The sequence below is a fragment of the Amphiprion ocellaris genome, chromosome 7, assembly GCF_022539595.1.
Source record: "Amphiprion ocellaris isolate individual 3 ecotype Okinawa chromosome 7, ASM2253959v1, whole genome shotgun sequence".
Classification (NCBI taxonomy): Eukaryota; Metazoa; Chordata; class Actinopteri; family Pomacentridae; genus Amphiprion; species Amphiprion ocellaris.
The window spans coordinates 20,749,520-20,775,388 of NC_072772.1; the positions used below are offsets into that span (position 1 = coordinate 20,749,520).

General features: G+C 42.4%; 1 protein-coding gene across 1 annotated transcript; it reads right to left on the bottom strand.

Annotated features, from left to right (window-relative positions):
• Positions 1 to 1,324: 1,324 nt before the first annotated feature.
• chrd (chordin) lies at positions 1,325 to 21,804 on the bottom strand. The gene is made up of 21 exons (XM_023268795.3): positions 21,422 to 21,804; positions 18,857 to 18,960; positions 18,623 to 18,749; positions 16,322 to 16,474; positions 16,014 to 16,131; positions 15,611 to 15,698; positions 14,432 to 14,573; positions 14,044 to 14,181; positions 13,684 to 13,766; positions 11,410 to 11,557; positions 10,002 to 10,108; positions 7,751 to 8,030; positions 7,401 to 7,642; positions 7,189 to 7,302; positions 5,843 to 6,034; positions 5,528 to 5,621; positions 5,294 to 5,350; positions 5,037 to 5,140; positions 4,534 to 4,797; positions 2,660 to 2,753; positions 1,325 to 2,337 (listed from the first exon to the last, which is right to left on the bottom strand). Exons 1-21 carry the CDS (start codon positions 21,564 to 21,566, stop codon positions 2,273 to 2,275), a joined length of 2,859 nt encoding a protein of 952 aa, XP_023124563.2. The 5' UTR covers positions 21,567 to 21,804; the 3' UTR covers positions 1,325 to 2,272.
• Between the last annotated feature and the right edge of the window lie 4,065 nt (positions 21,805 to 25,869).

Here is a 25,869-nt window from a genome sequence, read left to right on the forward strand (position 1 = left end):
CCTTCCCTGAAAATTTCATCCAAATCCGTTTTTGAGTAACGTGTCGCACAGACAGACAAACGTAAATCCGCCAAGGAACACGGCGGAGTATTAAATAGATACATTTTTAAAAATGACTCATCACAGTGTTGCTTAAATGTTTTATATCAGAATCTGAATATGTATTGTGATATTTCAGTGTACTGAATAATGAAGGCCATAGCAAAGCAAGGTTCAAGTTCTCAGAGAGAGCTTATTAGGAGAATGGGGACAAAGCTGTATAATTTATGTCAGCTTGTGATCGTTCTCCCACATTTACAGGTGCAGGGCTCAAGCTGGTACACGTCTCCACAGACTGTAGCTCAGGATGCTTAACCTCTGACCTCCACCATCCGGCTCTGACAGCCCCCCTACACTGCTCCCTGCTGGCCTCATGATGACTTTCCAACATGCCTTTACAGTGTACACACACACACACACACACACTGAAGGTCAGCGGGTGGCGACAGAGGTGCTGTCAGCCAGCTGGGGTTTGAGTCCAACTGTAGTGTAATAATGTGTTCTCACCAGCAGAGTGCAGTACCAGATTTGTGTGTGTGTGTGTGTGTGTGTGTGTGTGTGTGTGTGTGTGTGTGTGTGTGTGTGTGTGTGTGTGTGTGTGTGTGTGTGTGTGTGTGTGTGTGTGTGTGTGTGTGTGTGTGTGCGTGTGCGTGTGCGTGTGCGTGTGTGTAGTTGTGCGTATTGGAAAGAATTCTGCTTGCCCTTTGGCAATGTGTGTGTTCCTGATTCAGGAGTTTGCACATGTGTACATCTGTGAATATGTGTTTATGTTTCAGTCTGTCTGCACTCAGTGTGTGTTGGTGTGTTCGTACATGGGGAGGCAGGTAAAGGGCAAAACCTTACTGAGCACATGTGGGGAATAAGAAGGAAAGAAAAAGAAAAGGAAACGGTGTAAAAGAGAAATGGCAAAAAGACAACAGAAAATTAAAGGACACAAAAGGGGGAGATGAGAGGAGAAAGAATTTAATGAGGAACAGAAATACATCAGAAGAAAGAAGGGTGGAAGATGATGATAAAAAGGTAAAAACATAAAAATAGTGAAAGCGAAAGAAAAGCTAAGAAGTAAGTCAGTCTGGCTTGTCACCCCTCTGACCCATATGAGAATAACTGGGAAGAGAGAAACACCAAGGGAAGGAGAGAAAGAAAGCTACAAAAGTGGAAAACTAAAATCCCAGGGACTCGAGATGAAAGGCAAAGATATAAATACATAAAGGGAGCGAGGGTGGAATTATTAGGGGAAGCTGGTTGGCAACAGCATCCAAAACAAACCCACAGGCATTCACTCTTCGACCAACAAACATCTTTTTTATTTTGTTTCCACACCATTCAATAAATACAAAATACAAACCAGCTTCATGTTCATGAACGACAGTGATAGAAAAATTCATAAAATATTACTTAATTCAAAACAGGAACAACCAAAGCAGAGAAGCAGTGAGATCAAACGGACTTGGTCCCCGGCACCTACATGAGTGATACTGAGTAGAAATATATTCTTACAACAAATGAAAACTGCAGATTAGATGAAGAGACAAGTAGCAATGCTTTTTCAAGCTTTTCGCTGTTTTTGGTGTATTTTTTACAGTCATTGAACCCCACCTTGCCACCCACTATGTGTACTGTCTTTATTGTTGATTAGTCGTATTTTTAAAAAAAAAAGAAAGAAAAAAAACACACTCTTGCACTCTCACACATTCACACAGATTAAACTTTCCTCACTGTGTCCGATGAGGGGTGAGAAGCTGCAGTAGCTACAGTATGGCTGTACTTCAAAAAGAAGCCCTGTCGATGAAATACAACTCACACAATCCGACCGACATTTCAAATCCAGCTGCTTTTCAGAAGAGTCCCGTTGAACAGCTGTGCCACTGCTACAGCTACACCGCAAGTCCCCAACTGTAAGTTTTGAAGAACCGAGCAACAAGAAATTCCAGCAAACACCGAAGGCAGGAAGCAGAAGGCAGCAGGTGAATAAAGTCTGGTTGGTCCTCTACGCAGCTTCATCCCTTCACTTATTTAGTCCTTTATATCCATTTTCTTTTATCCTGCCGTAGTTGCTCCTTTCTCCTCGTTACAATCCTGAAGCTGATAACAGGGTGGGTGTCAGGTGAGAAGGGAGGATAGAGGTGGGCAAAGAATACAGCTCTGGGTTTGGGTCCATCTGAGAGGAAGAGGAGGGGGATTGAATAGCTAGAGATGGGTATTGGGCTTCTATTAGGTGTGTCCCAGTGAATCAGTGTCTCAAGGTTCGCCTTTTGTCAGAAGCTTTCATCATCAGGTCATCGTCATCTCTGTCATCTACAGAGAACAGAAAAAAACACATCGGTGCTATGGTTTGATATTTACATTGTGCCAGTATTTCACAGCTTCAAATAAAACTTTTTTTCATGTCAGGGTGGAAAAAACTTTGGAGGAGAATTTGAATCATCATAAGCCAGGAAAACTCTCCAGTTAAAGCCAGAACTTTTAACCACATTAGCAGCAACTAAAAGCAACATTCTGAGAGGCTGTATTACCAGGACCTGCACAAGGAGGATTCTCTCTTGTATCAGAGGTGGACAGTGACTTATATATTGTCCAGATCTATCAGTGCGTGTGTTTATGTGTGTTCTTTGCTCACCAACACATTCAGGACAGCATGAGCCATCTGTGCGGGTGATGTTGGAGCAGGTCAGTATTGGACATTGCTTCCTCTGACACTTGGTCACACCATGCTGGGGAGAAAAAGGGAGGAAGATGATGAATTACTGCAAACAGTATGTGCAATTAAAAGTCATTTTAATTTCTATTAATAATGCACTACCGTTCAAAAGTATGGGGTCACTTAGAAATGTCCTTATTTTTGAAAGAAAAGCAGCTTTTTTCAATGAAAAAAACATTAAATGAATCATAAATCCAGTCTAGACATCGTTAATGTGGTAAATGACTATTCTAGCTGGAAACGGCTGGTTTTTAATGGAGTATCTTCCTAGGGCTAGCACTAGAAGTTAACTGCTCTCTCACTAGCAGCTGAGCATGCTTCAATTCACCTTAGCAGAAGGGACAAAATGCGGAGGACCTTGCTGTGTGGGAACACTTTAAATTTGAGCATTGCGACACAAAGGCAGTGTGTATGGTTTGAACGTAGCCTACTGGAGTGACACATCGAGCATGAAAACTCCTGGAAGGCTGGAAGTTGTAGGCTGCTGTTTGACGGCATTAAAACAGGTCCATACTAGTTAGCAAACTTGGTTTAGCTAATGTCTGTAGTTCAGTCACTGTGATGAAGCTGATTTAAAGCTGATTTAAACAGTAATGGTACACATGATCAAAACATGCTTGGGTAACAACAACCAGTGATCAGAATATTAAGAAGAACAATATCAAGTATAAGAAGTAATGTGTTAACGGTGCTCCTTATTAACCCTTATAGCCCATGAATAAAGTAGCATTCACTCAATAAACTCTGGACTTGTTGAAATTACCCCCCTCCTCCAAAAGTTTAAATTTTTTTACTGATTACTACCTAAGCTCTGGAAGCACGAAAAATACTATTTTGGACAGCCCTTTTCTATTCATTTATAACTCCAATATTCCCTTTCCTTTTTATTCTATTGGTCTCCACCACCAGGAAATTATGTGGCTCTTGAGCTGCTAACCACCACGTTCCCCACAATGTGCTGACTGCACTCTACCTGTGAGTCAAATTAGACTAAATGAATTCTAACTAAACAACAAAAGTTAGTATTTGCAGAAAATTAAATCCATTGATCCTGGTTATTTTATACTGAATTAAGAACTGACTCAGAGCAAACCAGCTGCACATATTTGTATGATTGGTAAAAACCGAATGATATCAACTGGTGATCCCACCACGAGAACTAAAAAATAAACAATGGCAAGTTAGTTTCCTATTTTTAGAAGAGCTCAAAAGATCTGTTGAGCTGTGATACAAAGAAAGTTTACACTCAATTTTTGTCCATCTGTTTGAACTAAACGCAGCCACACTGACGGCTTCTTTGACACGGTTTCAGTTAGTTTGGACCTAACTGTGTTTCTCCTGCCCCCAAAAATAACTGACTATTGATGTAGCGCTTTTCTCTTCATGAAAGTAACACAAACAAAGGATGAGAGCATATCGGCCAACTAACCAACCAGTTGACTGCAAAACCACAGCCCGACATTACATAAAGCTACTTGGCTCATTGTTAATAACAAAATATTGACGTTCAGAGCCTTTTTAGAGTTAAAAAAAAAGCATTAAACTCAGGTACAGCATAGTTGCTCAAGTGCTGGCTTCAGATCTTTCTTATCAGAACACTTGTATTGTGTTATGCTGAAAGAATTTACTTTAAACTATGATTAATTTCTTCAATATAATTTACAGTATAAAATACGCTTCAGTATCCTTTTCAAAAACATTGCCTTAATTAATTTTTAAAGGAACAATAACTTATATTTAGCATAAACTACTTGGATCAACTGGGTCATATTTCTTGGCATCACAATACTTACATCACACCAGCAGTTGATGCACTTCATCTCGCCCACCAGAGGCACCCAGGGATGCCAGCTGTCACTGTTCTGGTAATAGTTCTTTCCAAATTTGCAGTGTCTCGGGCCATCTGCTTGCATCATGTCGCTGTGCTCCAATCCAGCTGGGGTCCTGTCCTCCTCTGGACACTCCTTACAGCAGTCAGAGGGATTGCGTCTCACTGGTTGACTGCAGGTCAACGCCGGACACGTCACCTTCTCACAGTGAACCTCCCCTGTGGACCCCTACAGATACAATCCAGCAAAAACAGCAGGTCAGCAGCAATTCTTCTCTTCAGCACAAAATGCAGCTACCTTGTTGCTTTTTCCACATAAACAGTTTCAACATTCCCTGAGAAAGAACTGATGAGATATGTATTTACGGCTCTGCTACCTTTGAGTCTAATACAAATGAAATGATCCATTAAGAGTCTTTGAAAAGTAAATCCAGCCAGATGTGAGTGGGTTTATTGATGTATATTTACCTTGCAAGTGCAGACAGCACATTTAATGTAGCCAAAGGGAGGAACAAAGGGATGCCATGTGGTTCCTGGGGCGTGCATCTTCTGGTCTCCTTCAAAGTAACAACCTGAGAGAGAGAAAGAACAGCAAGACAGTCAGCAAGAATAGTGCACAGTTGACATGTAGAAAGAAAATTACAATAAAAGAGAAATCAATGCTAAAAAATGTTAAAAGAGACAAAAGAAAATGCAAAAGAGGCTGAAACAGACGTGGTACCTACCTTCAGGATGCTCTTCCACCCTGTCTGGAGCTTTCACGTCCTTGGGCTCCCTTTTCTCTGTACAGGAAAAGGGAAATGGATGTATAAAAGCAGAATTAGTTTTAAGCTTTACGATTACTGTGGGGAGTACTTTGGGACTTTACCAAAAAGAATAAAATGTCCACAAAAACCAGGGACTCAAATTACTACATCCAGCATAAAACCTGATACTTCACACGTCTCTGACTGTCTTACCATCACAGACTGGGCAGCACTTGTCATCGGGCTGAATGGTTCTGGAGCAGGTCAACACTGGACAGATGACTGGATCACAGATCACTGTTCGCTTCTGCGGAAAAAATGCAGAAAGATGATGAGAAGGAAGTTTTGTTTGTAACAAAAGATGTTATACAACATTCAGCCCTTACATGCACTTTCAAAGATGTCAGACAAATGTATTTTCTAGCTTCACTTTAAATGCTCTAACATTCCAGTGCAAAACAAGCATCCATGCTAATTAAACCATCAAAGGGTCCATTTAATTTCTGCCTCTGTGTTTGTGGTTCTTACCTGGCAGCTGCAGGAGAAACACTTGTCGTAGTTGGGCGTCCACCTGGAACCATGAGCATGGTGCTGGTTCTCAAAGAAGCAGGTATGGGGGTCTTTCTTCAACTCCTCGGGGTCCTTTTGATAAACATCATCAAACTCAACTTCATCCGTGTCTGCCTTCGTCCCAGACTCACAGTTGTTTGGCACATGGACCTGGAGAGGAAATGTGTGGGAAAAGAAAGAAAAGTGATAGATGGAGGTGGACGGCATGAGAGAAAAACAAATAGAGACAGATGAAATGTGTGAGAGAAAAGGCAGAGAAAAGAAAAAAAAGAGAAAAGGAAGGTTAAGACATAAGAGATTTGTTGGCCACACCTGACTCAAGGCTGGTGTCAAGTCAACTTGTTAAGTGTTCCTAAATGGAGGGTTGCTGTGCACCCAAGCAGATGGCTGTTTATGTGTTGGACCTGCTTTCTATTAAAACAGCTTGAGCCTACTGTTGTGAGTGTGTGGTTGTGTGTGTGTCATCACTTTCCCAGTTAGTACCTGGCAGTCTACAAGAACTCATCAACCACTACACCTGCAAAGCTGCAGCTAGGTTTGTGGGCGACTGTGGTCTGCGTTGGTGTGTCTCTAAAACCCAATAAAATTCACTTTTCATTAGAGTCTCTCCAGGCAGACAACACCTGCCAGTGAAAATGTGTGTTTTTGTGGGCTGGTGAGTGCTAAATGAACAATCACACAGACACATAAACACTCAGATGGTAAAAGGAAGCCCCGAGGACTACTGCTATAATACTAAAAAAAAAGTCTGGCATCTACATCTCAGATTTCTGAAATTCTTGAGTTGACAGCCAAAAATGTATTCGGACAAGAATAATTTCTGCAATTTTCAACAATTTAAAGGAGAAAATGTGTAATTATCTTTATTGCCTTAATTTTTAGAAGCCAGTTTCTAGGAAAGCAGCCCAGCTTCACTGCGTGTTGGTATTTTACTGTGTGGTCGTCAAGTAGCTGCGTAGGAGAAATCACTGTGTATTCTGCTGTAGTAAAATGGTTGTCATGCTTCACGAACCTGTTCTCAATCGACATACATATGGGTTTTATTTTTTATCTGTTTACAATTGTTTTACATTGATGATACTCATATTCATAATTGTATAGCCTTTTCACTAAACTCTCAAAACTACGTGAACCCTGTTTATTCTGTCTGAAAGAGGAAACTGAACCTTTCAAGTAAATGATTACAGCTTGCAAAGAAACAGGTGTATCTGTCTAGTTCTGGTATGTACTTTAAGTATCCATAGATAAACTTATTTTTAAAAGCACAATATGAATTTAGAAGTGGTAGTGTTTTCGTTCCATACCCGTCCTCGTATTTCTCCTCGAGGGTTCATCTTGGTGCTGACTTGAATGAAAGCTGTTCCCTGGTCAAGGTGTTGCAGTAATTCCGCGCTGATGTCTTTTAACACTCCCTGAGCCTGAAGGAGAAAAGAAAAAGTTACTCACTTACTCTGTAAATGTGTTTCTCTATGATGTCTTTGATGCATTTCTTGTATTTGTGTGTCCACTGATGTACCTGTGAGCCGTAGAAGCCGGTCAGCAGCCTCTTGTGTGCGGTGCTGCTGTCGTCCATCTCTCCGATCTCAGCCAGGCCGTGGAGGTGGGCGTTCACGGTGATGTCGTCGGTCCTGCTGAGGCCAGCAACAACGATCTCATAATGCAGGTGACACTGTTTGTCCACCGACAGCCAGGTGTGGCCAGAAGCTCCAGTTCTTACTGGTGGTGAAACAAAGTGGCCAGCGAGAGGGGTGGGCAGCTCTGAAGGTAGAACACAAAAGTAGAATTAGATAGATTGATATTTTAAACATTTTATGACCTCCCTCCTACCATTGCCATTTTCCCTCCCCTGCCTTCATCGATCCATACCATGTCTGGGTGCGTCGAGGCCACTATAAAGCAGGGCCTTGATCTGCCCTCTCAGCTCCCCCTCCTGGCTGTGTGCCGTGGCCACGTTGATGAAGAGTTCGTTCTGCAGCAGCATGTGAATGTGTCGAGCCTCCAGACGGCTCCAGCTGCCCACCGCCTGCCCAGTGGTCTTGCTGTATTCTGGTGTCAAGTCGTAGAGGACAGAACGCTTGTTTCGTCGCCGTGGCTTCAACTCAATAGTGAGGCCGACGACATCACTGGAGAGACCTGCGACCTGAACCTGGAGGAGGGGCAGGGAGAAATGGTTTTGCTTAATGTTACTTGAAGTTTAACTGTGCAAAAGACATGTACATGCCATCGTTCTGCTGTGATTTGTTATGAATCTGACTAAGAGAGAACGCACACCGTAATTGTAAGATTTATTTAACTCTCTGGGGCTGCATCAGTCATCCACGACTGCAACAGCCCTCACTTCATACATTATTATTACATCTGTAACAGATGCTTGTAGGGACTTGCTTTAAAACCTGTCCTGCAGTGTGCATTTCAGGTGGTACAATGAGCCACTTCATGTTCTTATATTCCATTCAGGGGCTTAGTAGTCCATTATGGAAATCCAAAATAATTAAAGCAATAATTTGATGTTTTATTCTCCAGTTTAATGCCCTAATCTCTTCTCTTGAATCAACAGCTACGCTCTTAGGTAGTGAACTGTGCACCAATTACATTTACAAAACAGCGTATTGCTGATGTATACACAACACTGAGATAAAGAATGAGGTTGAGATCTGTGCTGTGTCCCAAGCATTTAGAAATCTACTGCTACACAAAAACAACCTTCAGGGAGTACATAGGAGAAGGTGTCTAGATAGTTTTCTGGAGTTTACTGTGCTACGTGAAAGTATGTTTCCACTTTTCTCCACACTTGGCAGCGTGGAACAACTGAAAAAACACCAAGAAATGGCGTAAACATAGTTTTGACAGAAATAGCTCAGTTTTTAGTGTAATATGGACTTCATATGTTGAATGATTCAAATGTTTTTAGTATATTTTTTATTTGAGTCCTTGAGCTGCAAATGTGAAAACAATATTTGCACAGAACCAGAAACGAATATGTACAGTACTGACAAAAATCTACATAGTTCCTGTTTGCCTCAGGCTACAAATGTGAAAGTAATAAACTTTTTGCATAATTATTTGTGGTGGAAATTAAATGATTTGTTGAGCATACATATTCAAATACCCATGCTGTGCTGAAAAAAATATTAATTACTTACAGTTCTGAATTTACACACACACACCCATATATACTGTTACATAAAGAGAGTCCAAGCCCCAGTAACAGAACAAAATAGCTTACATCCCAGAGGGTTAAGTAGGTAATAAAACATTTATAGGTAATGACGGATAACTATTAAAACTTTTACTTGTACGAAATGTTGGAAAATATGATATGAATTATATCTTCTTTACTGGCTATGTTTGTTGTGGTTCTGTCTTATTTTGGATCAACTTGATTTAATAGCAGCGAAGGGGAATGTGTACTTTCACCATTAATGATTTTAATGTGCTGTGGCCTGGCTTTATATTGTTTCATCATTTTAATCACACTTTTGTAGACAATAATCTACAATACACACTGACATGTTGCTAAAAAAAAGGTGAATTAGGCTTGTTTCCATAACTGCCTTGGAACAAACAAACAATGCTGTGTAGTGACGTGAGATGATGGCAGCACAGACCATGTCGCAAATCTCATAAACAATAGAAGAAGCTGAAAACAAAACCAGTTGTTTGTCAACTGTTACAAAAAACACACGGAACAAGAAACAGCAAACAAAACTTTGGCAATCTTGAAAGAAAAACGAAGAGAAGCCTTGTTGTAGTCAGGAAAGTTACACAATTATTGCACTGGACATGTTTCATGCTGTCCAGAGTAAAGACAAAACATCCAAAAACAGCCAATCAGACATGAGTTAAATTTATGTCACAACCCTTTGGAAAAAAGTTTCCATTTCCCATGCAGCACATTAAGTTGAGCGTGTTTTTTCACAATTTGATATTTGTATCATCTAATTCTAATGTGATACATCAAAATAAAATATAGTCTCTATATAGTATCTAGTTTATATTTCTGCATCATCAACCTGACCAGGTGTGACCCAAAACATAGCTAAATATGTTCCCACAGCAGTAAAATACACATTTTTTTCAAAACAGTAATCTTGCTCTAGAGTGAACAGACTCATACCTGATAGTCCAGTGTTCCGTTATCATGGAGGCTGAAGACAGCAGATCCCACGCCTCCTGTCTTTCCTGGAGTCAGTGCATCTCCACTGGACATCACGCTCTGAATAGCTGAACCAAACAAACACAGATCAATAACAAAAATCCACTTTCCTGCTCACATTACTTATCTAAAACCATCACCTCTCCCCTCGGACTTTCCCTCCCTTAAACCATAGTGCAGCCTGACAGCATGCAAGATGAGGCAATGATTTCTGTCATGTTAAAATTTTCTGCTTGGTTGAAGGAGGGGAAAGAAAAGGGGCACATTACATTCCCTCACGCTGTGTAGCCACATATACATCGAAACCACATACCCATAATGTCATCCCTTCTCTGAGAAACAGTCATTGAGGAGACAGATTCAATTGAACCACTAATCAGGAGGCGTGTCTGCTGGTGTAATTGTGTGCGAGACCTTGGCCCAAAAACATACATATAGCTGCACACACACATACAAAAACCCACCCAAGGTTAAGCCTTAGAATGAGGTAACCCATGCTGAATGCAGCAGGCTTAAAAAGACTGAGCTGAGAAGACAGGAGAGAATGAGTAACACAGAAAGATGACTGAAGTGTCCAGAAAAATTCTGAAAAATGACACAGAGACAGAAAAAAGCCAGCAAGGAGGAATGACGCTACAGTTACACAAAGAGGACAGCCGATGATGGGATCGAGACCTGAAGGGAGAGACTCAGAGAAGGAGAGCGGGAAAGAGGAGGAGGAAAAAGGGGAAAGGAGTGTGTTGGGTTTGAATTCTTCACGCATAACGTCAAGCTGTTAATCACAGCACTGGAACACCGGCATGGAGAGTCAGGTCCAGCAGACTGTGACCTTGGCAGCACCACTGTGTGAGAGAGACTGTGTGTAAACATTTTAAAAACAAGCATCTTTACGTCGATATTTTTGCGTGTGTGAGAATATAAGCGACTTTCAAAGCGGTTCAAAGCGCTGGAAGCATCGACGTTCCATGTTCATGTTCAACTATGCGTCCTGTGGAAAGACCATGTGTGCACGCTTTAACGGTTTCAGACGACTGGGCTGTCCACAACATTCCTAAAACCTCTTTCTGTCTCTCACACACAAACACACACATGCACACACAGTGTTGGTGGGCCACCAAGTCAAACAGAAGGTCTATAAACATGGTTTTCCCCCAGCGATAAGACTTGAAAGATGGAGACAGAAAGAAAGAGTATTTATAGAGGAGAATGACAAAAACAGTCACAGATGGATGAGCACAAACCAGCTATGACACAAAACACATTCTTAGCAGCCTCAGTGTCTGTTGCCTCTGTAGCACTGACTAGCATGTAGAAGAAAATCTGTTTTCATTTCACCTGTTTGAAGGTGTGTGATAGCAGGAGCACTTACTGTCACAAGACTTTCTGCCAGTGATGAAGCCAGAGATTTGTCTGGGATCTGGACCCTCCGTCGCCACAGTGATTTCCAGTTGACCCCGAGATAACCAGAACAGTTCGCGGCTGTTCAGGTCTGTCAGCACCTCTGCAAAGTCTGGATCCTGCACAGATTGAAATAGTTAGTACAAGACTAAGACAATATGTGTGGGTCAGTAAGTGGATAAACCGTATAAAACCAAATTTCCCTGTAAACAAATGCCTTTCCAATACCAGTAATGAAAATGTCACATTACACCGTTTGGATACATTTGACATGATGTTGGTACAACACTGACATGTTACCAGAGTAACCAAATCCCAGCTTATTTAGATGAAACAAAGGCTGGTGAGTTGTTTCCAACTAAAATGAGCATTTTCCTACAGTTTATACTAAACAAAGATGAGCTGAGCACAGAGAGCAAAACAGATCCCAGGACAGTGAAATGTCCTCAGCATAAAATAAATCCAGCAGTCACTAAAGCATCACAAAATCAGAAACCATTAAGGACGCAAACAGTTCAGCTACACAAACCTGAGGCTAAAATATGGGTTGCATTGCCTAAACACGTTTCATACTGAGAGAAGTTTAATTTCAAGCAGGCAGACTGGACTCCAGAAAGACGTTGAGAAATGCTGGATTAATAGGACAGATGTACGAGCGTGTTGAAGAAATGTTACTTTTATGACCTAGGGGCCTCAGTTCAATATAAATATACATGTACCATAAATCCACACAGCGAGGAGCCAAAACAGAGCGGGAACGGAGAAGGGGCTGGACAGAGGGGAGGTGACTTCAATTTGGGAAAATGAATAGACAGAATGATGAGAAGCAAGCAAAGCGCAGAGGGATATACTGTATTGGGGTGTTGTGTAAATCAGGCAGAGCGGTAACACTGTCAGGATTGCTTGTCTAGATGTGTATTTAGAGTACAAAAATGAAATGATACATGCTGTTGTTTATATGCGTCTTTTACGCAGCAGCACTTAAAGTGAGTCAGCAGATTGGGTTTCAGCATTTTCCTTACAGTACAGTTTGAGGGGACATGTTTCGGTTGCTGCGCTCAAACTTTGCACATATTTTTCACGGACGATCTCTCTCACCGCTAGGCTCGAAGAGGCGCATCGGCCCTTCACGCAATTCCTGGCAGAATTAAAACCAGACCCGCCTTTCATCACTCCTCCTTCCCCCTCTCTCCTTCCTCCCTCCATCCATCTCAGCCCACAGACCGCTAACCACTGACATGTGTGAGGAGTGTGTACGCAGTGCATCCTCTTCGTCTCCCTGCCTCCCCTCTTTCCTCTGTCTCATCCCTCGCTCACATCTGTCTCCCGAAAAAGCCTCACTTGCTCACTTTCTCTCCTCTTTGTTGTCTCCTCACTCTTCCTCTCCATCCATTTTTCTTGTCATGTCTCAGGGTAGTTAGCTGTGATCAGAGTGGCAGCGACAACACCGGTAGGATGTGGTGTCAAAACCACATCCGTCTCCAACAAGGGGGTGCAAGAGTTGTGTTGCTGTGTCATATGTTTCCAACTGAAAACAACTCTGCTCCTCCTCCAGTCACCCCCTTAACTCTAAAACTTTTTACCTAAAAAGTCCTGGTTAGAGCACTAGGTGGTGATCAATTTCTTCCCAAATAATGTGCAGAAAATGCTGAATATGTCTGTTTTTTTAACATTTTGGTACAAAATACTGACCAACAGCTATTTTTACTCTTTAAAACCCCATTGTGGTCAAACTGTAGATCCGTATTAAACCTCTGAGTCCCAAATAGTTTCTTTCTTTTTTTTGCTCACTGTTGGCCAATCTTCACTGTAATATAAAGTCTTGCATATCTATGGAAAAAGCACCACCACGGCTAGTGTTAGTGACAGCTCATAAATGTTCTTGGTCAGCATACAATGTTATGATGCCATAAATCGTACAAAAAGAAAAACAAAGTTGAATTTCTTAATTTATTTAATATATGCAATTTTGTTAGTTTTTCATAGGATCTGTTCAGCACTAACATTTTATTTTTTGCAAATTTTTAAATGTTCTGATGAAATATTACAATAATAACTTCAGATTTAGTTAAATTTTGCAACAGAACTGCACATGAGACATGGTTAGTTCAAGGGGCGTCTATTTTTGCAGTCTCTATGATAAACGGTGTCATTTTGGCGATTTTTAAAAGATAACATGCTTTTCAAACCCGCCGGCAGGATTTTGGTTGGTTCTGGTTTTGGGTTCATGTGTGTAGTTACTCACATGAGAGGTGATGTTGGCTCGAATCTCTCTCAGGATATGTTGGCGGTACACCAGTTGGACTCGGATGGGCACCAAAAGGGGATCTGAGGAAAAAGAGACAAAGAGAGAGTTTTCTTGAGGTTACTCCTTGATGTTCTCTAATTTGGGGAGGTTTCTTCTTTGAAGCATTAAGATGTGTAGAAACTGTTTCCCAGAAAATGACAGAGCTTTTGTTTAACTTTTATACTTGCAGGAATGATTAACTGAGTGAACTGAAAACCTTAATTTTCTCTCCATCCCACTGTCACTGTTTTCCCATACACTGTTACTTCAGCTTTGGTCTCTTCCCACTGTTTGTTTTTCTCCTCCCTCCCCTCTCACCTTTGCCTTTGTGTTTGATGAGGCCTTGCAGGATGAGGATGAAGTGGAGGTTGTTCTCGGTGTCACTCAGGGTCAGCATGGCAATTCCTCCCATGCCTGAGTTCTCCTCCTCCGATGTCAGCATTGAACTGAATGTTTCTGTACATAAGACACATTCACATTAGTATTTGCATTCTCTTACAGGGCGTCTATAGTGTAAACAAAGCCCACACAGTTTAGCTACATTAATCCATACAAAGATTACATGAGAACATATACAGTTGTGCTGCTTTGTAAACAGTGAATTTACTGTGTACAAAAGCACAAAGACAAAGGCATAGACTTGTCTAATGCAACACTATAAAAAATGAGTCATGAGAAGACTAGAATATCCCAAACGCATACACACCGGCAAACAGCGCCCTGTGTTTGATGATCTTTCCCTCCACTTCTTCTCGTCTGCTGGTCGATGTGGTCATGCTGATCCTCATCTGCTCAGACTGCAGCTGTCGCAAGAGAGGCTTAGCCATGTTCTTCCATACTCCACAGATCTACACACACGCACACACACACACACACACACACAGACAAATAGGTAAGTTTTAGTGATACGGCAGTGAAGATGAAATTGTACATGAACATGAAGCCTAGAATATCAAAAGCATTTTGTGTTACTTGCTCTCATGAAAACACATTTAGGCAAACAGACAACCACAGATCCAAACAGACACAGACAACACATGCACATCTGCTAAACACATCAAACTATGTGATTGTACTCTCAAGCCCAGGCTGCAAAGTTTCAACATAAAACCACAGCTTCTCCCTGAGAGCGGAGGGAAGAAATGTGGCAGTGTGCCGGTACCTCATAACTCAGAGTTCAGGGGTAATCTCCATTTTAATTAGCGATACTCTCTGTCCCCCTGCTAAGCAGTGATGTAACATGTGAAAAATTCTCTCTTTGCAAAGTTTTGCTCCAGCAAACCTCCTCCTTCTTCATTTTTAGTGCCAAAGTGTTTTCTCCAAGGTCCTCTGGTGCTTGACGCTGACATTTATCTAAAAAATAATAACAGGCCAATTTCTAGGGCTTGTATTTAGGGGGCTCCTGCCTTGCTGACCAGAGAGTTCACGTCTGAAATAGAACGTGGAGCTGTGTGTATTTTGGCAGGAAATGGTGTGTAGTGATAGTGTCAGGCCTGAGGGAGTAAGTGTACACATATGCATGGTCACTACTGTTACAGCAACATATCGGTTTACTGATTTATCAGGATAATATTAGCCCTTTATTAAACACCTCAAACCTGATGGTGGTGTGACTGCACTGACACTGAGTTTGACATGTTTTGAAACAGGCAGTGAAACAAAGAAGAACTGTCACTGTGTGTATATGTGTGTGTGTGTTAGTGTGTTTATCGTTTATTATTGCAGGGTGAGTTATGGGAGAGGAGTTCAGAGTTTGAGCACAGAGTCATGGGGTGAAAGCATTCATCATGCTGGTACTTAATTTCTCTCTCAGGAAACACAGACACACACGACAGAAACTAAACAGAAGCATAGAAGGTGATTTCCTATTCTTTTAACGTCTTACCATGTCTGACTGTCCTTTGGGGACTCTGTACTCAAAAGCAGTGGTCCCATCAGAGTCCAGGAAGACTATTTTACTAGGACGGCCCATTCTGGAAAGTCAGAGTGAGACGTGAGTGAGAAGTGAGGGAGTAAAATAGAGACAAATATGGAATGTATAAGGGTATTTTCCACTGTAGTTTTATAGTCTCAGTCTGCTGATCGCCCCAAAAAGTAGTTAAACAACAGAATAATCTCTAAACACTTCAAGACTGTTTGGGATAAACAGGAGTTGAGCTGGAAGAATTGACATAACACTGATGTTCCTGCAGCTGATCACAAAAAGAAGAGAGTGACATCTTCATAGACCCAAGCTAAAAAAAAACAAAGAAGTAGATGTTTCTGGTGTGATACACTGAGTGTTTTACCTTTGGTATGTGATGGAGAAGGCCAGGCTGTTTCTGGTCAGAACAAAGCGAACTCTGGCAACAGCACTGGAGCTGGGCAGCCATGAGCTCGTCACTCCTGTCAACACTGCTACAAAGTCTGCAGAAGGAGAGACAAGGCAGCGTGCTCTTATTAATCTGTGCATGGATGTGGATTGAGTATGAAGCCTTACTAGCCCTGAAAACTTTTTTCTTGTAGTCATACTTATGTCTAATAAGCTGCACTGCTTCCATTGTGTTATGTTAAGCTCCGCATTATGTGGATCTGTCTATGGGTGTTCAGAACTTACCAGTTCGACTCTCCCCTGGGCCCACATCCTCAGAGCTCAGATAGGATCTGTCATTGTAAGATTTGTGGAGGTCATCCTCCTTCTCTTTGACCTTCTCGTGGAAATACTCAAAGCTGTCCAGAACAGAGTCAGTCTGTTTTCTGTCACCTGAACCTGCAAAAGAAAAAAACAGTTAAAAAGGTTGAGATACCCGCTGGACACCTGTAGGTTTGTCTGTAGGTCATGCTTTAAAATGATTGTTGCTGCAAACTATACAGAAGTGTTCCAAGTTTGCCAGTACTAAATACATAATAACTTAAAATTGACACTCGCCTCAATCAATTGTAATTTGTTTTGATTTGGTTAAAAAATATGAACTTCCTCTACTATTGTTATCTGGAGGGAACACAACTAGCAGTAACAACGGTTATTACTACAGTTTCTAAAAAAACTTTTAGTGTCTGCCTTTGAAATATTGGCACCATCTGGTAATAAAAAAACATGTGAACTAAAACATTGAGAAACACATTCTGCCATAATGTTCTCCAAAGTCTGGTGCACAATTGAAAATCAAATGCCGACTGTTATGATTTGAGTCTGGATAAAGAGTGTGAAGTGATGGATGATAATTAACGGATGGATGGATTTGTGATCAGAGGGGGTCTGTGACAAACTGAAGCTGATCAAGACGAGTAGAAACTACAGAGGAATGACCAAAGATGGAAAAAAAAAGAGAAACAATGTCTGACAACAATTTCAGTCCAGTGCTGCAAGCTACAACCTCTTCTCTCTGTCCTCCTCACTCATTTCTCTCTCTTTCTCCTGTTCCCTCTCTCAGGGTAACTAACCAGGGTAATTTTGCAGTTGATGAGCTGAAGGAGAATTGGGAGTGACGCTGGCGTGCGATCCTAACAATGACCCGCTGTTCCACACAAACTGCTCCGCGTCCTGATGTAATGAGTGCTTCACTGCTTCACATACACACAAACATACACAGCGAGACATGCAGCGGTGCTAATTCAGCCAAATACAGCTCTACTGACATGATCTTGAGAAAGAAAAGCACACACTGGCTCTTAGTCAGCCAAAGACTGTTTTCTGAGGAGCTCATCTGGACTGTCTGCTTTCTTTCTTTGTGTCTGATTCACACACACACACACACACACACACACACACACACACACACACACACACACACCTCAAATCTCATCATTCCTCCCTCATTCCTTTACTCCACTGGGCACGCTTGAGGGCTTCTGGGTAGTGTCACTCTCACTTCTCCCCACTTAGCAATACTGTATCCTCAGGTGCACCAGTCATTACACACACACACACACACACACACACACACACACGTATAAACACACAAACACACGCACACACACACACACGCCATTTTCCATCACTTACACAAACATACTAGGTGCAAGGGTGCCAAAGCTAAGACAAACACACTCAACCTTTTCCTTAAAACTTGACCACAGAGTCTCAGGCTGTCCACTTCACACACACAGACACACACAGACACACACAGACACACACACATGCACGCACACACAGCATAGTGCTTTCCCCACAGTGCTTTACCTTTACTTTCCATTCCATTACCAGACACACAGCATAGAAAAACAGTCAATCTGCTGAATAACAGTGTGGCATGAAGACCCACCCTGTGGGTGTGTGTGTGTGTGTGTGTGTGTGTGTGTGTGTGTGTGTGTGTGTGTGTGTGTGTGTGTGTGTGTGTGTGAGAGAGTGAGCATGTGCAGGGGAGCTCGAGCTCCCCAGTAAGGTGAAACTGTGTGTGCAGCACTGTACAGACAAGGTAAGAGGCTACGTGTGAATGAGGCTAAATAGATGGGTGGTACGTTCAGTTGAAGCTGATTAGAGAAAACGTCCGCTTGATGCGGCTGAATGGAAAATCAATTGACTTGCTCATTGTATCCAACAGCTGTTCTGAAGGCTATCTAGCTGACCCAGGGGGGAGAGAAAAAACTAATAATGTGGGAGTACAACGGGGAATGAAGAAAAAAGGGGAAGAAGAAGCGGAAGAAGAAAAGGAGAAGTCTGAATTAAACCAAGAATCAACAAAAACTGTGGAAAAAAAGTAACTGATGCAAGGAAGGAGGGAAAGAACAAAGAGCAATTCAGTTTTGCTTTTTCCCCGTGAGGTTTTATGAGCTAAGCTGTGCTTGTTTGTTTGTTTTTTCAGCTGTCCATTTCTTATGCATTTAACACAACTACATTATGGATCACAAGTGAAAACACACGGGTCCTGGAAACCAGAGAGTAGCAGGTGGTGAGTTTGGGTCAGTGCATGGTTACCTTTAGGACAGGTTTTACAGCAGTGACCCGGCAGCAGGATGGGATCATCACAGTCTGGGTCTGGACAGTCCTGCTTAATGTTCTTGCAGTTTACCTTCCCAAATACCTTTCCACGACGACTCTTTTGCTGCCAGAGGAACAGACACGTTGAGTTAGCGTTACTTAATCCTGCTACTGCACAGATACTGAGCGAATGTGACGTGTGAAGTGAAATCGCAATAACAAAAGACTTACAGGTTCGCAGTAGCACTGGACACAGTGCATGACACCGAAGGGCTCCCCGAGGTCTGGGTGCCACGTGTCTTCCAGAGAATAAAATCGACCTCCAAATGAGCATCCTGTAACGCAAACACTGTTGATTATACATGGCTGTGTTCAGGGTCAAACACTGAGCGGTTATCATCACAATTCTTTGACTATTTCCAAACCAGATGTTGCCTTAATTAAAAGCAAAGTAAAATTCTAGGATTATTTTAATGTTTGCGAGAATTACAGACAAATTAACTTGAGGCAGTTTCAAATATGAGCTGGACTGAGCTCCTGGTATTTAAGCGGCTTTTACTGGGTGTCAGAATGCACTGCAGGATGACAAACTACACAGACTGGACCACTCTACTAATTTTCATATTTAACTACAAATAAATCCTCCATAGCTCACTGCCCAGGCATGTTCAAGGCGGCCGAAACTCCCTGGATGCCTCATGAGTTTTGGGACTCAGCCTTGCATCCTGTCTCCTCTAAATGATCCATGAGCAGACATGGGGAACCAGGCAATTTTCCACTGAAGGACTGTCAGACATTCCCAGAATTATGCACAATGTAGGCCAAACCTTGTTAAGATCTAATAGACACATTAGAAAGGCGATATGATATGAAAACTGTACATAATATGACAGCTCTGTTTGTACTTATGAAGTCAACTTGTTAACTAAAGTATAAAAGCAAGACCACATTTGGACTGCAATTACCTGGCAAGCCTACTTTTACCTGGTTAACACATCCAGCACTGTTTGTCTCGTTCTTCCGACTACACCATCCCCTCTCTCATGCAGTCACCATCTTACCTCACCCACATCCATCCATCTCCTCTTTCTTCTCTCCTCCTATCAGTCTATCTGGGTCCATGGCAACATCATGATATCCCCGACTGGTCAACCAGGCAACCTCCACATCCATCCTCATCCTCATATCCCATATACATCCCCATCACCCAACAGTACCAGTCCAAATTAGATCTGAATACTCACATTGTCCTTGCCTGTGAATGCACTTCACCTTGAAATGAAACTGTGAGGCCACAGTGCTGACTTTGTGTTTACATCCACATCAGATGTACAGTAGAAAACCTGTTTTTGACAATATCCCCAAAGGCAAAAAAGGCCTATAATTCCCTCAATATTTACCCAAAGCAGTTGTGAACACCCTCACACACTCCTAAAGCTGAAAGTCTGCACATTAAATTCACTGTTTCACTTCAAACTCGGTATGCTGGTGCAGAGCCACAGCTATAAAATACACATCCCCGTTCTAATATATAGGGACTGGACTGTATATTGATGTTACAGGAGATAAAAATAGTTGTTAGGGTTATTGTTACTACACTGCAATCGTAATTAAGTGTTAGTCACGCTGAGTTGCTACAGGAGTATAGTTATTTTTGGTTATGATGACTGGCCGTAAGCAGTGTGTATGTGGTGTTCACACAAAACTGGATGTTACCTCTCTAAAGTCTCCAGTCTGATGGCCTTTTTTTCGCTCACTGCTACCAACCTGGTTCACATTATTCTTTCATTAAAGTGACTACACACTTTAAACAGTCCAGTCGAGTTAAAAGGAGCCAAACTGTGAGCCGCTCGCTTCGGCTGCCACTTGTGTCTCTGCTGAAATAAATCATCTCGGAGGAGCCAATGCTTGTAATGGAAAGTCGATTGATTACAGTTTCCAACGCCGAATTACACGTTATAAAGCGGTGGTTAACGTGGAGTTCCCACTGTTTTGAACTCCAGAGTAGTTACCTTATAAAAACCGCAATGAGCTCTGAACGTAGGGGCTTTCACACATGAATCAAAAGGCATTCACTGCGGTTATGACTCACATGTTTGCCGCTAGTTTACGCATGAAGCAACCTGAAACTGAGGAGAAGTTTGAGGAAACTCACCAAAGAAAAATTAGGTCTGAGCGAAATTACAGTGGGAGAAGTTACTTTTGGAGTCATGTGTAAATAGTTTCAGAACGTGAGCTGGCTGGGCTGTTGGGTCACCGAAGTCGGGTCGCAACCTGTCCGCGAGGACGCGCATTTAGCCAGGTACCCAAACTCTATTAGAAAATTTGACAAATTAAAGTTTTCTTGTATTTTTAACCATACGCGCGTGCAAATTTTTAGTTAGGCTGACATTAATAACAACAACAGTGCCCTTACTGATATTCGGCTTAACTGTAATATTAAAAACAAAACAAAATCTGAACTTTGAACACTGTTTCTAAGCTAGTGCTCGCTGCTGCCCTCGTGAGTCAAAACAGTGTTGGTTAAATGAATGCTAAGTTGTATTGAGAATTGAAAACTGGCTCCTTTCGTGTTATTAAAAGACATTTTACAGTCATATAACGGCTTTGGTTTAAAAAAATAAAATAAAGGCAACACTGAGAGGTAGCCCATAAGACAGCAGCAAAACACCTTTCAAAAGGGTGTTTTGCTGCTGTCTTATAGGCTACCTCTCAGGAATACTGCACACAGCCCTACAGAAATGAACTAAACTATAAGAAAATAACATTAATATAATAGTAGTGGTGTTCTGGTACCTGTCAGGCCTTTGGAGGGCTGCGGTTCTCTCTCGGACTGGATGGGCAGAGCGGCAGACTTGAGCCGCGAGGCCGCTCCGGTGTGCGGCCACCACGCGCAGCTCAGCACGCACAGCAAGCAGCGGAGCGCGCGGGGAGCGAGCATCCCAAAGGTCCGCAGAGTAGCTCCTCAACACACCGACCACAGCTGACACGCCGAGCACAGGACACCGGGACGGACAAACGCAAGAGTCCGGCTTATATCCAAACGTCCGCTGTCATCCGTTTCAAGTCCCGCTGCTGTGATTCATCCGAGTCAGGCAGAAGTTTTCCGAAGGCAGCACCGCAGCCAACTGTGGCTTTCCTCAGTACCAGCAGCCTCTCCGTTTTATAGCCCTCTGCCCTGACAGCTTGAAGCAGCCACCGGCCGGAGGGAGGAGGAGGGAGGGATGGGAGGAATGGGTGAGGGGTGGGGGTGGGTGATGGAAAGGGAAATCGACGCCCCTATCAATTCACTAAAGCTAAAGACATGGAAACGAGCCCGCGTCTTATTCATTATGTAGAAAAAGTTTTATTGCACTGTTTTCAACAGAAATTCCAGTGACAAAGACACAGAAATGTTTCTAATTAGTATTAGTTTTGCAAATGTTTTTTTTTGTAGTTGTTAAAATAATATGGTTCCCGCTAGAATTTTCTCTTTTTAATCATGTGCATAAGAGCAGATTTAAGAGGGGGATTGCCACAAATAGAAATAAAAATATGGAAGGAAGTAGAAGATTAAAAAAAAGAAAAAAGTAAAGCGTAGAGGCACAGAGAAGACACAAATTAAATTGTGGTTAAATTGACGAGAATTAAAATAATAAAGTATCTGGAAATCCAAATTTCTTGTAGAAGGACCTCCAGGTCAATGTGTCCCTTAATGTTCCAACAAAAGCTGCACCCATGATCACATACTGATTGTATTCATCAGTAAAATTTTAAAGCCTTTGTCATCTCGAGACTTAATCTATGTTGGTTTTCTGCTCAGTTGTGGGACTTTTTCCATATTCTTGTCTTGTATTCTTGTTTATTTTGGTGGTAGCAGTGGTAATTGGTGCCAAATGCTCTCTCAGATTTGTAGGATTTCTGCCCTGACTGACTGCAGCAGTGACAGAATCTCTGAAAGATCTGCTGGGCCACATTTATCCATGTGACACCCATGAAGCAGAGCTCGATGAGAGCTCCTGAAGAAGAGAGCTCCTGTGCAGAGAAAGTGTGGATCTCCAGATGATGTACAGTAAGGAATTTGTGAGTGTCTGCTTCTGCTGGCTGCTCTTATTTTTCCAAGTGTGTTTGGATCGAGACTTAAGTGACTTAACAGAAACAAGTGAAAATAGCTGAAATACCTCAAGGCGAATTTGTCCTGGCCTTCTGCAGCCCTGTGTCCTCTATGGAGACTTCGCTGTGTTTCTTTTGGCTCGTCCCAGAGCCTACCTGGACGACTCTACTTAAAATCCCATTTGTTTTGACTTGCTAGAATTTGTAGGCTCTCTAACATGCGTACAGGTGCCAAGAACTATTGAACTTTACATCTTTTAAATCGCACAGAGCCCAGTGTGGAGCTTCACAATATCAACAACAAGTGAGATTTATTAGGACCTATTTAGATCTGGGAAATGTTCCCATCAAACAAGCAAAAAATAGCAGTGATGGAGTAACAGACTGTTCCTCACAGCGGTCTCTTGGGGGTCCAGAACAAACCTCCTTGGTGTGAGTTTACATTACTGTAGTGCTGCTGGTGGGTGATTTATATCCCAGAGTTCAGGAAGGGTCAGCCTTATTATGTCCCTGAGATGTTTGGAATAAAGGAGTGATTGATTGTGGATTTTGGAGAGTAATAATAAATTGCAATGGTTATGACAAAGTTGCCAAGCTTACTGTATTCTGTGTTTTGTTGCAGTATTGCTCCTTTTTTTTAACCGTTTATTTCCATTAAAGTCTCCAAATCCCACTTTGAGAACCACTCCAGACACTTTGTATTTTATTCAAACTCCTCTTCTCCATTCACAAACAGACCACTGGTCACCAGCAAGAACCTCCAAATCTTGGTGCCTTTACACAAAGTCGTCGCGTAAAACAGTGCCAAATCTAATTGGTTTTGTGCCCAAAGCGCAGGTAAAGGTGTGAGCGCAAGGTGTCATTTTTATTCATGTGTCACATTATGGAGCCATTGGGAGCCACTTCCATCAGGGTGTGAGGATTAACGCGTCCCCCCCTCCACCTCCCCACGAAACCAGCAGCAGCAGCACCGCCTCGACCCCTCCTCTTCCACTCCAATGGGAGTCGATGATGGCCTGTTTGCTCTTCATCATGGGGTGATAAGCGACGCTTTTCTTGCGCTGCACACGGTGATTCATTAAGCAGACTGGATGCTAAATTGTCTATTGGCGCTAACAAAACCCAGTGCAGTCGCAATGGGATGTTGACGGCGGTGGTTTGTTGTGTATTGGAGGCGACTCCGGCGCGTAAACTGAGTCTCTGGGGAGTTTTTTTTTTTTTTCGTCCCAACAGTTTATCAAAAATAAAACATAACGCAAAATCTCTCATGCATGTCAAGCACTTTTCAATCGGCACCCATAGCTCCAAGCATATTGCATTTACTTCGGTTAAAGCTGGCTGTGCGCTAAACTCAGTGCCGAATTCCCAAGTGCTCCTTACTGTTTTTAGAAAGTCTGTGACCACTTCATTAGAGCGCTGTTTTAATGAGATGTACTAGGCACTGTTCAATCGCCAGATTTCCTAATGAAGTTCGGATTTGTAAGTTCCAAAAACCGCAGAATGTTTGGAATTCAGCCACACTATTCATGCACACTTTATCTTTTGGAAATAAACACGCGATTCGCATGCTGGACATGTTTATATTGATAGCTCATAATCTTCTGATGGCAGTGAGATCATTTGCAATGATTGAACGTGTAGATAAATCTACTGATCCCTGGACTGCACTCAGCTGTATAGAGTTTCAATTTATAGGGTTGTTTCATGGTCAGAATCTTCTATAAGTGAGTGATGATTTTCCTTCTAAAAAAAAAAAACAATGCTTTCTTGGATTGATCCATAAACTATAAACCTCACAGAGGTTCGTGTTGAAAGAGAGGGGCTGAGAGGAGTTGGGCAGATACGAGGGACAATGAAGTCATCTGTGCTTCCACCAAACATCACAGCGCAGTAAAAGTCGATTAACCGTGGATGCGAATGTGGATGCTTGCAGTCTTACGAGCTTGTTACGATTCCGATCAGAATGAGAAGCAGACAGGACGCTACCATCCTCTGTTCTTTTACTGTTCCCACTCCACGGTCCGGGAATCTCTCCGAGGAGAGCGCAAAAAGCTGACATGAAACACTGCTGGCACGGAGGAAACACGCAGCAACACATGTCCACAGTGACATCATTAAAAGCACATTATCGAAAGTTGCTGGGGGGGCATGTCTGCAGGGGAAAGCGTGCGTGCGTGCGTGCGTGCGTGCGTGCGTGTGTGTGTGTGTGAGGGAAAGGGGGGAACTATCGGCTGTAAATCACGCATAATGGTATAATGGCGCAGCTGAATGGATACGCACATGGATACCTCACCGCGCCGCTGTATATTTGCCCCTTTTTATGTCAGACGCCGCGGTCTGCAGGTCATAAATGCGGGTTGTTTAACTGTATCACCCCTCTCCTCCCTCCCTCCCTCCCTCCCCCCTTGCCTCCACCCACCACCCCTAAACATTCTGCCTGTCTGACTGCGCAGCGCGCACTCACAGGACCGCATCCTGTTTGCTGATCGGCCCGGGGAGGTGTGAATATTCCGCCAGTGAGTGAGCTATGGATAGCCTGGCAGATGTGCCTCTCCTTCAGTCACACACACACACCACCTGTTCCTCATCACATGCAAACTCGCTGCACTAACAAGCAGAATATGTTTCACCCGTTGGTTTCCCGAGGAGACCAAAATAGCCATGTTATTTGGTGGAAAAATAGATGATCATGCATTTCTTTTCCTGAACTCACAAGACAGTAAATTACTGTAAAGAATGCTGTAAATATTCTCAGAAAAATAATAGTCCTTAAAGGGTTCTACAGTAGGCTCTGATTCTTCAAAGTGCCACCCTTAGATGCATAAATGGGTAAAAAATGACCCTGTGAGGTCGTTTTCTTGCAATATCTTTGTAATGAAAAGTTTGTATCATTTCATATTCCAGCTATTCCTCAAAAAGCATGTTTTTGATATCATTCCATTTACATTTTTAAATTCCCTTTTATACTTTTGAAGAGATTGTAATATTTGCATTACTACCCCAAGCTCTTTATCACTGATAATATTATACAAGAGCTGATGTACAAAATTGGAGGGACTGAGCAGCAACAGCTGGAGGAAAAGAGTGGAAACATGTCAACAACATGGATGCTGACATTCTTCTATTGCTGTTCTGTGTAATATTCTTCTTTT